General features: G+C 27.3%; 1 protein-coding gene across 1 annotated transcript; it reads left to right on the top strand.

Annotated features, from left to right (window-relative positions):
- Positions 1-2,728: 2,728 nt before the first annotated feature.
- LOC130944464 (NAC domain-containing protein 72-like) lies at positions 2,729-4,458 on the top strand. Its single transcript, XM_057872798.1, has 3 exons — positions 2,729-2,986; positions 3,085-3,353; positions 3,450-4,458. The coding sequence occupies exons 1-3, from the start codon at positions 2,806-2,808 to the stop codon at positions 4,053-4,055; spliced, it is 1,056 nt and encodes a 351-aa protein (XP_057728781.1). The 5' UTR covers positions 2,729-2,805; the 3' UTR covers positions 4,056-4,458.
- The last annotated feature ends 10,921 nt before the right edge of the window (positions 4,459-15,379 follow it).

Genomic DNA, 15,379 nt, shown 5'->3' with positions numbered 1-15,379 from the left:
ATTCGAGTTTATATAGATAATGTCTCATAAAAAGTATCTTTTAGTAAAATTTAGTGAGAAAAAACCTGATAAAGAAGAAAAAAGGATATACAATTAGCTAGAAATCCATATTTGATCTCCTGACGCAAAATAAAATTATGGAGTGTAAGTATTTGGAATTTATTTTTATTTTTATTTTTTTGTTTTTTTTTTTATTTTCTCTTTTTTCTTTTGTTTCTCCTAAACTTAGATTCTAATATAAATTTAATTCAATATTCTGTCAAAATTACAAAAAATTAAATAAAACAATATTTTAAATATTTTTTAATAAGAATTTATATTTTTGTATTATTAACTAATTTACTTGACAAAATCATTTTTATTTACATATTTCACTATCTAACTTTTTATTTTCTTTTACACTAATGTGTTTTGACCAAATTAAATGCCCAACCAATAAACCAAAACATGCCGATCCCCTTTGTTTCTTTCACCATCTCAAATCCACGTCCACATAAATCTAAAACGTCACCAATCAATGAAGAAGAATCGAGTGCATTATATACACACCCCCTCTCCCAAATATATTATTGACCTTGACCAACCACGTCACAACCCTATCCTTTCACATGAAAACTACCTCCTTCAATACCCACAATAATTTTATACAAACAAAATTTAACACATTATTTTTAACAATTATATTAATTTTATATAAAATATAAAATATATATTAAAAATAAATTAAATTCTATATATTTATGTAAAAATATATAATGATTGTTTTAGTAACTGATTTTTTTTATACATTTAATATTTTTAATTAAATTTACAATAATAATAATAAATTCCATTATTTTATTTAAAATATATCTATTATTATTTTACTCTATGTTAATTAATTAAATTTTAATTTTCTATTTGTTATATTTTATATCATCTTAACATTTAAAATTTAAAATCTGAATATTTTATTTTATTTTCTCTTTTTTTATATTTAATGACAAGTTAATATTTTTTAAAAAATATTATCTTTCTTATTTTTTGAGCACATTATTCTTTTGTATCAAAAGTAAAAACAAAAAATGTCCATAAGGCCACGCCCACAACTAAAATTACACGCACATATTACATGAGGTCCCAAAAAAAAAAAAAAAAAAAGAGAAAGTCATATTACATGGTTGTGGGAGTTGTTGATGAGTGAAAGAAACAACAAATTAGACGAAAAGTGAGAAAAAGGAAAGGAGGGTTTACGTGTCGATCAATGATGGTGGCCACCGCAACGAGTTACATATTTGTAGTGCTCTCATTTTCGGTTATTTCTTCTTTCTAACAAAATTTCAGCCTAACTCACACTCTCTGACATGACACGTGCCGGCACGTGTCCACCCTTCCCGCGTTCTCTCCTTTTTGCCGACGTGGTTTAAACCCACGCGTGAAATATGACTTCACTTCCTACATTATTTTATCCTTTAAAAAATTGGAAAAGAAAATAATTAAAAATTATACTACTCCTAATTATTGGGATGTTAAATTAAAATTAAAAATAAAATAAGTTGATCTGACAGACAAAGATTTCTGTGGAGGAATTCGCTCACAGATCTCGAGTGTGTCAGAAACTGGATAGCAAAATCATGCTTCTAGAACACCCCTCCTGGATTTACACGTGTCGGAATGATCTCGAAGATGATTTTTTTATTTTATTACTAGGCAGGTATTAAAAAGAAAAAGAGAAAAAAATTATATACAGGTAGATGTATCCTTCATGCTTTTTATTATGTGGGGGAATGCATGGTTGTTTTTGTTGTGCTGGCATATATGGTTAAACGATTTTATTAAAAAAAAATGATTAAAGCGTATATAATGTGCCAATTACCAAAGGCAATGCAACTATTTTTTTTATTTTTATGCGTTAAGAAATAATAATTAGAATTACTGAGAATGTGTCATCAAATAAGATAGTCTCTGATATATTTAAAAATAGTTATATTCTTGTTATTGAACTTAATGCAGAGACTAGTTAACTAGTTACTTAATTGTGATCTTTTTTATTGTTTTTTCTTTTTCCGCTCATTTCTAAAGAAATGAGTTCTAAGCACGATCTCATACTTACGTGTGCCACGCATATATATAGAAAGTTTGAATTCAACCCTTAGATTTTGTACAACACTAGTCACCACTAGAAAATTATACGGCTTCAGCTTTCAATTTCAAAAGCATGAATCATCATCATCATTATCGCCGGTATTTATCAAAACATATATAAAATATGAATTTATTTCTTAATTGTTCTTCGGATATTCTTCTTCTTTCTTCACGTTACTACTAGATATCCATTTCACGTGTTGACATCACCTTGCATTATCAAAAAATATAATTCATCATGATATAATAATTATAAAACATTAATTTTGTTAAGAAAAAAACATATATATCAAATCAAACTGAGGTAGTGACGTGTGTAACAGTATATAGGTGTGAAAGAAATATTGGTACTTTTATATTTTCACTTTTTATTTTATTAAACTTTATTTTACGTTGTGACAGAAAATCCAATACAATGCACCCACCAAAACGATTGAACCGTACCGGTAACAGATAAGGTCGGCCGCAGAGAATGCTTTATGAGTAGAGGGTACGTGGCGCAATCTGACAGGACAGTAACTCAAGTGGTCCCCACACCCCAACATTACCGTACTTATTCTTTCTCCTGTCTTCCCTATAAATACCTTCCTCTGTTTTCCAGTAACTGAAAAAGAGAAGAAAAAAGAAAAAAAAAAAAAGAAGAATCTAGCTTTTTGATTATCTGAAGAAGATTAAAACAAAATGGGAATTCAAGAGAAAGACCCTCTCTCGCAATTGAGTTTACCGCCGGGTTTCCGATTTTATCCGACGGACGAGGAGCTTCTCGTTCAGTATCTGTGCCGCAAGGTTGCTGGCCACCATTTCTCCCTGGAAATCATTGGCGAAATTGATTTGTATAAGTTCGACCCTTGGGTTCTTCCAAGTAATCAGCTAACTATATCTTCCCTCTTAGTTATTATATTCTAATTTCTAATCTCTGGACAATGTTTCTTACGGTGTAATTGTGTTTTCATGGTGCAGGTAAGGCAATTTTCGGCGAGAAAGAATGGTACTTCTTTAGTCCGAGGGATAGGAAGTATCCGAATGGATCACGACCCAATCGGGTAGCCGGGTCGGGTTACTGGAAAGCTACCGGAACCGATAAGACTATCACGACCGAAGGAAGGAAAGTTGGTATCAAGAAAGCTCTGGTTTTCTACATTGGTAAGGCACCCAAAGGCACCAAAACAAACTGGATCATGCACGAGTATCGCCTCCTAGACTCTACCCGCAAGAACGGGAGCACCAAGGTAATTGATTAACATTTTTGTTTAATATAAAAAAATAATTAAATTTGTAAAAGCATGAAAGTGAAACTGAAAATTAATTGTTGTATTGTTATGCAGCTTGACGATTGGGTTCTGTGCCGGATATACAAGAAGAATTCAAGCGCACAGCAGAAGGTACCAAACGGCGTCGTTTCGAGTAGCGAGCAATATGCCACGCAATACAGCAACGGATCTTCTTCAAACTCCTCTTCCTCCCACCTCGACGAGGTGCTCGAGTCCCTGCCAGAGATCGACGACCGTTGCTTCGCCTTGCCACGTGTCAACTCCTTAAGATCGCTGCAGCTGCAGCAGCAGCGCCATCACCAAGAAGACACCAAGGTCGGCCTACTCCAACAGCAACAGCAACAGGGTCTCGTAGCCGGCACCGGTAGTTTCTTGGACTGGGCTTCCGGGCCGGGGATTCTGAACGATTTGGGCCAGGCCCAACAGGGGATTGTTAACTACGGAAATGACCTCTTTGTCCCTTCGGTGTGCCACGTGGATTCCAATTTGGTGCCAGCAAAGATAGAAGAGGAGGTTCAGAGCGGCGTGAAGACTCAATCCGGATTCTTTCAGCAGGGACCGAACCCCAATGACTTTACACAAGCATTCTCAAACCAGCTAGATCCTTACGGGTTTAGTAGGTACTCGGTTCAACCGGTGGGGTTCGGGTTCAGGCAATGAACCGGGGTGAGGGACTAGATGTTAAATAACTAAAAGAAAGTGTACTGTATTGAATTTTTGACTATTTGTTGAGGTGCAATTGGGGGGTGTAAATAGGGATTCTTTTGGAATATTCCAAGAAAGAAATGTCTTGCATTGAGAAAAAGGGTTGGGTTGTAATTTTCTTTCTTGGTGGTCCTCTTTTTCGGCTGGAGATAGAGTGGAGAAAAGAAGAATTCAATGCATCGAGAGGTGGAAAAAAAGGGGGAAAAATTGTGATTGCACTAAATTACTAGTCTTTGGAATTTTAATTAGTTTGAAGATGTACACAATTTTTGGCTGCACCGGCCGTGGTGTGAGCCACATGAATCACGTTTTGTACTTTTGGAAGATTTAGCATCAATTGATATACAATTGTTTACAATTCCAATGTTAGGTTGCTTTTCAAATGTTTGATGTGATCATTTTAGCTAATAACCACAACATTGGTGGCCACAAACTCATTCGTGTTCATGGGATAGGACTATGTTATAAGAGTATTTTCAATGCGTAATTTTAGATTAGTTTGCTTTTGAGTTTTACAAAATGGTATATTATGTAAAAAATTAATTTGCGATTCAATGTGTGATTATCTATAAAATATGAATATTTTGTTAAATTATCGTGTTTGCATGTCAGATATATTTTTGGATACGATATTTACGGTCTGACATGTGTATTTGTTGTGTTCAATCGTATCTTAGTAAAAAATAAAAAAAAATTTAGACATATTTAAACATCTAAATATCATTACGTATTAGTGTGTTTAGTCTTATTTTTAATATATATTTTTAAAATAAATTTATATATAGTATATATTATTATTTATTAAAATAAAAAAATTTTAAATACTTGATATAATTAAAATAAGACATTAAAAATAATTAAAAATTTAATTTATATTTTAATATCAATAAAATATTAAAATATCATTACGAATTAATCAAAAAATATTTTATATTTTATATATGTATATCTCATATCATGTATCTCCCATGTTCGTGTTAATTTTTGTATACCATAAATGATAATATTTTTTTTTCAATTTAACAATATTATAATGTTTACACAAATAGTAGTATATATTTTATTAGTTTTTCTTTTCAAATGATATTATTTTTTTATTGATATTAATATTATTTTAAAGATTATATCCAATAAAAATTTTAATTTTAAATTGGTTCTTTTACTGTATATTAAAAGAACTCTTACTTCATATATTGTCATTGCCATTGACATGGACGATATTTAAATATAATTTTAGATTATTTTATTTTGAATTGTATTAAAAAATTAGTATTATAATAATTAATTTTAGTTAATATTATAGTAAATTGTTACATAAATAATTATCATTTTTGTTAAATTTAAATTTTGGATTTTTTTTAAATTTTAGATATTTTTATTTTTTAAAATTTTGATTTTTTATTATATTAAATATTGGCTGTAGTGTTAGATAGTGTAATACTGTCTTCAATTTTTTTTAATTCTAAAAAATACTCGGTTTAGAGGTGTAATTTTAATTCATCTGTGTGGGTAAATTGGACTAATATATTATGGTATTAAGAAACTTACTTTTTGTTATGGATAAGATTGTATGACAATAGGATTTCATTAATAGAATATTGCAAACGTTCACGTGTAAAAGGATGCGAGTATTCCTAGTCATCCATGTTTCTATGAGTTGGTGCATTGCCACGAGAAGAAAGAATTATGGCATATTTTGTTGGACATAAATCACGAATTCAAGAGTTTTGATTCAATTCAATTGATTTGTTACGACAATCATCCATTAATCTAAAAAGTTTAAATAGAGATTAATTGTACAACACTTGACTTTTATACCAATATATATAATCTAACGCACTCGATGTGAACGTAAATTTAAAAGAAGCTATGGTTTGATAAGGTTGAAAAAATTAAGATCAAATTGAAGTAATAAAGGCATAGCATGGCATTGCAAAGTAGGAAGATTCCACCAAAACAGTGAAAAGAATGAAAAGAACGAAGCTGATGATTGAAGGAACGAATGAAAGTATGTACGTGTGGAAAGGGATAGGGCCAAGAGTCAAATGCAGAACCACTAGATGAAGATAAGTATCATCATCAAACCTAATATTTTTGTACTAGGTTTCAGGCTTAATTTCTGGCAATGAGTAAAGCCACCTTTTGAATCTTGACTTTCCTTTAAACCCAACTTTGAATTTGGAACTTAAATTCATCTTCATCTTCAGCCTCAATAAGATTGTTCCTTGGGATAATTCTTTTATGACAATATTTATTTATATTTTTGGATGGTGAAATAACAATAAAATTAGGGTTGAAATCTTTTCTAAAGAAAAGTATAGAAAGCCAATGACTTAAGCGTAGAATGTGTATAATGGAGGTTTTGGAAGTATTATAGATATAACCATTAGTGTTACATTGTCCTGTTAGGTTACGCTTTTGAGATGAATGGGTTCATGATATGGTATTAGAGTTCTAGATGTGAAAAGTTAAGAGTTCTCCGGATGGTTATTTTGGATAATACGGGCAATGTTCATTTTATTCGTAGATCAAAGATTTAGTCCATTGTACACATTGTACGTTTAAGTCATTGACTCTCTAGCACTATCATTTTCTAAATCAAGTCTCTAATTAAGTTATCCCGTGCGCTTTTTTTTATACGTTTCTTTTTTTTTTCTTTTTTTTTTCTCATTTTAGCTTCCTTCATTATTATCTTTTGTACGTTTTTTTTAATATCGTCGTCGTTATTGCTATTGTCATTGTCGCTAATGTTACTTTTTCTATGTTTATTAAAGACATTAAGTACATAAATTTTACTACACAACATAAAAAATTAATACAAAACACAAAAATTTATTATATCAAATACATGTTTGTATTATATACAAAAAATTTTGTATTATATTCATAAATTTATATATTATATATAAAATATTTTATATTATATATTAAAATTTATGTATTTTATAATAAAATTTATGTGCTTTATAATAATTTTTTTAAGTCACAAAAACAAAAAACTATGTGATAAACATACACATTTTCTTTTACTAAATTTATAACAATTTAATTAAATTTAATTAAAAAAACGCTCGTATGAAATAGTGACCGCATTTTATCAAATGCTTCAAGATACTTGGGAAGTTGAGCTAATAATTAAATAGTTAATCTTATATTATTTATGATTCTTTTAGTCTCTTCATTTTAAATTTGTTAGCGGATTATGTTAAGTGACACGCATCATCATGATCATGTAATATAACGCCTAAAGGATAAACACACATGACATGTCATGATTTCGAACATATATAACATGTGACAAAACAGTTTAACACATCATCATGACCAATAAGGCATTTATCATGCATGATGTAGTCATATTGGCTGATGATTTCATTCTATTCAATAAAATTTCAAAAAATAATTGTATCTCTATTTTAAAATTATTAGAGTCTTATGAGAATTTTAATAAATAAAAATTAAATCTTAATAAATTGACTTTGTTCTTTAGTAATAATATTTTAAAATTGATCAAAATCTATCTAACAGTTCAATTGAATATTTTTTACATAAATATACATGATCTACATTTTTTTTATTAACCACTCTAAAAAAATTACTTTTAATTCAATTAAAGATAAAGTTCTCAAAAGAGCACAAAAATAAAAAATATGTTTGTTATCTAATGAAAGAAGACGTGTATTATTCCGAGTAGTTCATTAGTGAAAGCATATCAATATATACATTGTCATGTTTTAAACTTTCAGACAGCTTATTAAATAAAATTTATTATAGTATTCTAACCCAGTTTTGGTGAGGATAGCAAGGTTCTAAAAGGCGAATGATGTGGATTAGTTGAGATAAGATGACTAGTCTAAAAAAGTAGGCGAACTTGGTTTCAAAGATCTTAGAACTTAAAATCTGTCTCTTTTAGGTAAATAATGCCGCAAAATCGTGACTCAATCTAACTCTCTTCTTTCTAAAATACTTAAAGATAAGTACTTTAAATTTAATTCTATCCTTACAGTAGAAGTAAGAATCTTACCTTCGGATTGGCAAAATACTTTTGAAAGGAGGCGAGTTGTAGAGAAAGATATTAGTTAATTAGAAAGTAAGTTCAATCATGGCTCCCTCCTCCTTACCCCTTAACTGTTCCACCATTTGCGATACTACTATCAGATAGTTACCATCTGTTATGGGTGAAAGATGTGTTTTTTCCTCCAAAAATTGCTCAGCGAATCCTCTTCATAATCCTAGAAGAAGGTGAAGACACAATTTAATAAGTAATGAATAAAGCAAAAACATACGATGTTGCATCATGGTACATGATTGCTTACCAATTTTACCATACCTCCATTAAATTTTGTCCAAACTTCATGCAATAAAGACCATTTTAGAGCCATTTATAGAAATTGAAATCTCTCACAAAATTTTGTTTTTTGCGTGAAAAATTCTCCATAGTAAGCTTCCTGTTCTGTTTCTCATCTACCAATGATTTTCATCCACTCCGGTAACTTGTCCATTCTGCAAGTCAGCTCCAAAATCACTCATGCACTACACTGTTAGCAGAACCGGACCGGACTGGCCGGTTCGACCGGAAAACCGGTGAACCGGACTTTATACCGGTCCGGTCCGATGATTGGACCGTACAAGGTTAAGAACCGGTACAAACCGGTCAAATCCGCAAAGAACCGATAAAAACCGGTCAAATTCGGTAGTAACCGGTTCAACCGAACCGGAACAATTTAAAATTTCCTCAAAATGGAGCAGTTGAGGTTCGAACCCCCACCCCTCCAGGAAATAAAAGGGAGCTGCTTCCACCAGGCTAGCTTATTTATTACTAATATTTATGCAAATTAAAATATATATTAATATTATTCAGTAAATAATTTATTTTTATTTAATTTATTTTAATTTTAATTATAAGTTCACTCATTTTTAAATTAATTATATTTTTATTTAACAGTAATTATAAACTCACTTATTATTTTTTTCATAATTATATAATATCTATTAATATTATTTTTCAATAAATACTTGTAGTATATAATAGTATAATAGATATAAACTAATTAATAAATTATTAAAATTAAAAAAAATACTTATTTTAATATAAAAATAAAATAAAAATATTTATAATAGAGTAAAATTAATAAAATACTTATTGTTTCTGTTCCATATTGTTTAGAATAGCTAGATATTTTTAAAATATTAGTAAAAATATGTATTTTAAAATTTTAATTCTAAATTTTTTACTATATTTTATTTTTTATTTACATAGGACCGAGTTAACCGGTTCAACCAGTGACCCACCGGTTGAACCAGTGACCCAGTGACCCAGTAGCCTGACCGATTCGATCATCGGTTCGGTTCTGACAACTATGATGCACTATCTATTTTTCTATAAAGATACTAATCTAGTGTGGAAGAAGAGTTCTTTGGTTTACCTCATTCTAAATCATAGATGTTCCTTGTTCTTCGATTGGTGGAGAAATTCGGTATTACAAACTGTACTTTAAAAAACAAGTCTTCAAAGAGCTCAACTAGTTTTGATTATAACTTGGAATATTTGGAAGGAGAGGTATCAGTGAGTTTTCGAATATATCCAGGTGCCTCCGAAAAAAGTGCTAGCAACATCGTTTAAATCGAACCAAGAACTATCTATTTTGCCTTATGCAAAGTGTCCTAAGATTTCTTTTTCTATCTACTTTTCTATTTTATTTTTTTCTTACAATTTCACAATTTCACCTGTTCGTGAATATTTGAAAATCTCCTTTTTTATTTTTCTTGTCATAATTTTTGGACATTGTAATTATTTCTCTATTGAATAAAATATCACTATTATCTTTAGAAAAAAAAATAATGTTAAGGAGTTAATTTTTTTCAACTAACATCAATTAATTTTTTAAAAATAATTTTATTTATATTAAATTATAGATCTTATATTATAAATTTTTAATTCTTAATTAAAAAAAAAAACAAAATTACAAAATCTTTCAGAAAATGAAAAATTTTATAATTTTTTAAACAAAATTAATTAATATTAATTAATTAATTATTAAATTTTATGCTTTTTTATGTTAAAATTAATCATATTTAAAAATTTGAAACTAAAATGAGACTTTATTCACGATATTTCAAGAATATCTTGTATATGAAGCTAATTTTAATTTTGATAAAGTATTGGTGTCCTTGAGGATACAGTCATAGAAACCTAATTGTATGATTATTATGGTGGAAAATGCCTTTTTCATTCTATGAAGCTGTCAAGCACTTTAGGAAGGGGGATTTGGTGGCCGTGGGTTCTGATTCTTAAGAGTTATAATGTGACAGCAGATTTTATCTACTTTTCTTTTGGCTATTTTCTTTGACCAAAAAACTTCTTGTCATTTCCACCACTTTCTAATTCCCCCTTCATGCGGAGTTTTATATGCCCTTTTTATGCACCCACCCAATTTTAACAAGTTTCAAACGTGCAAGTTACACCGATTCAAGCATTGAATTCGTGCTATTATGCACAAAGCATATGTGCTCAATGCGGATACATCCTTTTCATCATTTAAATAACTCTCATTTTCTTTCTTTGATGGACAAAATATTTTTTTATAATTCAAACATCTTTAGTCCATCTCTAACTATGAAAATATTTTATTTAAATAGTTTCTGTAAATGATGGTCTATGGATGTATTAAGAATCACTTAGACTAATTGTAAAGGTTGTTTCAACAAATTATTTGGATAGTTAGAAATTAATTAATGATATTCTTTGTAAAATGATATTTTATTTTTCAAACAAATGGTTAGAGATTAGAAATAATATTTACTTATTAAATTAAAATAATCATTAATAATACCGCTTATAGTTTGTGAGTACATAGAGAACAATTTAAGTAAAAACTAACGGTAAAAGAAGACAAAAGTATAATATATAATAAAGGATAATTCAATACATAAATATTTCGTATTAACGTAGAATTTAGAAAAAGACAGTACCTAAAGAATATAATATACACAATTTAATTTTGATAAGCTATTTTCACAGCTTGAATTTGTGATCTTAAATCGAAAAAAATTACTCAATCTTTTGAAAGTATATTATATAATGGTTAGACTACATTGCTAAATTGGTCCCAATTAACTAATCTCATCTGGTCAAATTGTTAATATATTTGTTCGAAAACTTATTTGGTAACAATGCATACTTTAGATGTATTCTAAGCAAATTAGTATGTAAAACGCTTTTGTTATGATTTTTTTAGTTAGTGGAACCCTTTCTTTTGAGTTTATAACATTATAACCGAGACATTTTACATGATCAATAGTTTTTGTACATAATTAATTATTATAAGAAAAGTAATAATTGAAAAGCTAATTACAACTGTCACATTTAACACGAAGCATATCTTAATATATAATACATTTTTGAAAGAGTCTCAAAAGTTATAGCAGCCAACAAATACAATTTCAAGTATTGAAGTCATATCAAAATTTTTATATTATTATTTATTATGATACTCTTGAATTTTGACGGTACTAGCTAGCTATACTATGGTAGAGCTAGCGCCACCGTTTTACTTATTCATAAAATGACAAATTAGCTTTAATAACAGCTATGTATGAACAGGTAAAATCACGCTTGATCTTGAAAGAAAGAAATAATGTTGTCATTGAATACGTCATATGATTTAAATGTTTAAAATCTTTTGGCAGTAGTCACTCTCAAGCTTCTGTTTTCCACCATGCATGAACAAGTAAGAAGCTATGTAAGAACAGTAATTATTCCCAATTAAAAATCATAAAGTACCTTTTGGTTTTATATATTCTTCTCCATCCAATTGAACAGTAGATAAGGTTAATTATGGTGGACCAGAACAACCATAGATCATGTACTAATATTTGGGTTTAATTTATTTCATATTGAATTGTCTTTTGGATAAAATTTGTATTTTTTCTTTAAAATTTTAAAAATATTTAAAAAATACTTCTAATTTCTAATTTGTTTCTGTTTTATTTTTAATATTTTAAGTAAAATTTAATTATATTTTTGGAGATTAACACTGTTAACATAAATACTGATAAGATAAATTTATCTAATATATTATTAAATATTAATACGTGACAATCCTAAGCTCATACGTACATTTTCCATGTTATATATTATTTTCCAGAAAATATTAGAGGTAAATCTAAAATCAAATAACAGAAATTTTGTCTGAAAACTAAGAGTAAATAAAAAATAATAGATAAATAACAAAAGAATAGATAAAAAAGTTTGTACTAAATATATTTGTCCTTATTATTAACAATTAGCAATTTCTCTTCAAATTTATTAGCAATATTATTATCGGGTGAAATAAAGTTGATATGATATGATCGAATTATATTAATTAGAATCACACCTTTTTAAGAATCTCTCTTTTGTCATCCCCCACTTGGTGTTGGTGGTACTGGCACACAATTCAAAATTTATATTATTGTGGATGTTGATGCCTAAAGTAGCATACATTTATCTTCATTCTTCATCTTTTAAACACTCTTGTATAGAATGAGTTATTAGTAAAATATGAAGAAAAAAATTTGAGATTTATATAAAATTAAATATATAAAATATTAAATTATAATAAAATTTGAATCACAAAATGATTGTATTTATTAGAAAACTTTATAATTGTTTAAGTTATTTAAAAGTTATATTAAAATTTTTGTTATATTTTATTCGTTTTAAAATAATTGTTGTTTTAGTTTTTTATACATTAAATAATTAATGTATTTAGACTTATTTTATATCTAAGTATATTAATTTAAATATAAAAAATTAAAATGATAATTATTTTAAATCATATAGAATATTAGTTATTACTGTCTCAAGTCTCAAAAGATGATTTGATACTTTATCTAAAATTATTCAGATTCCAAATTAAAATAGTTGTTTGTGGCGATTGATCAGAAAGAGAGTTTAATCATTGCGAATAATATGCTCCGAGTTCATAGTTAGTGGGAAAATCTCATGAATCATGTTGATGAGATGTATAACTTTTCTTTGCTTTATGACAAGAAGTAACTTTTGTCAAGCACCGAAGGTTTTTATAATGGAAAGATCCAAGGGTTTAGGATTTTTTTTATGATTTTTCTTTTTGTTCCTAAGATGGACTGGACCGTTTTTAATTTCAAGTATTATAAATTTATCTACACTACATTCACACACACAATACTTAAAAATTTCATCCAAACCCTTAGATGTACCTATTACAAGATAGGGATGATGATTACTAGACCAAGATCTTGTGTGCTTTTTTTATGATGCAGAATAACCCTTAATCTCACTTTTATTTTGGTTAATGTTCATGGGCCTACAAAGTAAAATAGATGTTAACAAAGAAAGGTAAAAGAAGTCATTTTTAAAAGAGAAAAGTTTAAAGGACAGTAGAATTTATTATTTTTGGTTAGTATTTTTAATCATTAATCTGATTATTTTAGTCTAATAGCTCAATAATATATTTTTATTCTATACTTTGAAATTTTGTTGGGTGAAAACAATAAATTCTAGTGGTTTTTTAACATTTTTCTTTTTAAAATTCCTAAGCAACTCTAATTTCTTAAAGCCCAGTTTGTGCAGACAACTCATCGTTTACTTACTTATGAAGTTGGTGGGCCAGTTTGACTATTAACAAAAACATTCATAGACATTTCAACAAAAAACCCAAAACGATATATCTTGGTAAAGGAAGAGTATTTTTGTAGAAAACAAAAAATATCAAATAATAGTATTGTTTTATCCCAGTCCAAAGGAAGAGTATTTTTGTAATAGTATATCTTGGTAAAGGCTTCAGCAGGAGGCCTAATGTCCCCTTTAAAGTGGTAAGGGCTTGGTGAACTGCTCAGTCTAATCAAAATCGTTATTATTTTTACATAAATTAAATAAAAATAATATATATATATATATATATATATATATATATATATATATATATATATATATATATATAACTACATTGCGTGCAATATTAATTTATGCAACAATGCTAGCTATATACAAAAACTTAAATTATTAAATCAATCACCACCAGAGGCAGACCCATATAATGAAAAAGGGGTATCCTTACAAATATTTTTAAAAAATACTAATACTTATATATTTTTTTGGTGACTATACTAATACTTATATATAAATGTATATATTTATCCCTTGTTATATTATGTTGCCCCAAAATAAAATATAAATGATCTTTTTGTATTTTATATTAGAAAAATATTTTGTTAAACTTAATATATAATAATAATTATATTGTTAAATTTAATTTATTATAAAAATTAAAAATAAATAAATAAATAAACTAAAATAATACTGATAATTAATTTTATTATATTAGTTAATTAGTTAATAATTAAATTAAAATATAATTTTTTAATTATACACAACTTAAATTGTCAGTGATTTTTTAAAAATATTATTTAAAATAAAAAGCATATTATCAATTTATTAATATATTATATTATATTAATATTCATTATTAAAATGATTTTGATTATAGTAATTATTTTAGTTAAACAATTTATTTATACTATAAAGACGGTAATACATAGACAGATAAACTTTACAATTGAATATAAGATATTGAAAACTAAAATTATTTTTTAAAAATATATATAGAAAAATAATATTTAACCATGTTAAATATAAAAAGCAAAATTATTATAAATTATTTTTTTATTATTTTGAATATTATAATGTGTGTGAAATTATCTTTTTCTTATTTTAAATAATATAATAAGTAATTATGTGTACATTTTTAGTTTTTGTCAATACGTATAGATAGTTCTAATTTAAAATTTTAAATATTTCTAACCAATTTGAGTTAGTCGAGTGATTAGTTTGGTTGTCCACTTAAGTAAGTGTCGAAAATTTAAATTCTGTCTCGTATGTGTAATAGTTCATTAGTCAATTGCAGATCCTAAATAGAACTCAAATTAATTTTTAATTTGTTGGATATTTTGGGAATGAAGTAAAAAAAAATATTTATACCTAAATTTTACTATATCTCTATTACTAATTTTTTTTGGATTTATATATCAATAATTACTAGTATAAAATATATATTAAAATATAATATATATATTAATTTAGTAACGGATTTTTAATATGCAAATAATATTTTTATAATTTATATAAGAGGAATGCTAGGGCGTCAATAATTTTAGTATTTTGTAACTATTAATTGGCCATCATCAATAGTATTTTTAATAGTGTGAGATTATATTTAATGATAGAAAATTACTCATTTTTATTTTAATAATTAAAT

This window comes from Arachis stenosperma, chromosome 8 (assembly GCF_014773155.1).
Source record: "Arachis stenosperma cultivar V10309 chromosome 8, arast.V10309.gnm1.PFL2, whole genome shotgun sequence".
NCBI lineage: Eukaryota > Viridiplantae > Streptophyta > Magnoliopsida > Fabales > Fabaceae > Arachis > Arachis stenosperma.
Note: the sequence above shows the minus strand (reverse complement) of the source record. Positions and strands in the feature narration are given on the sequence as shown.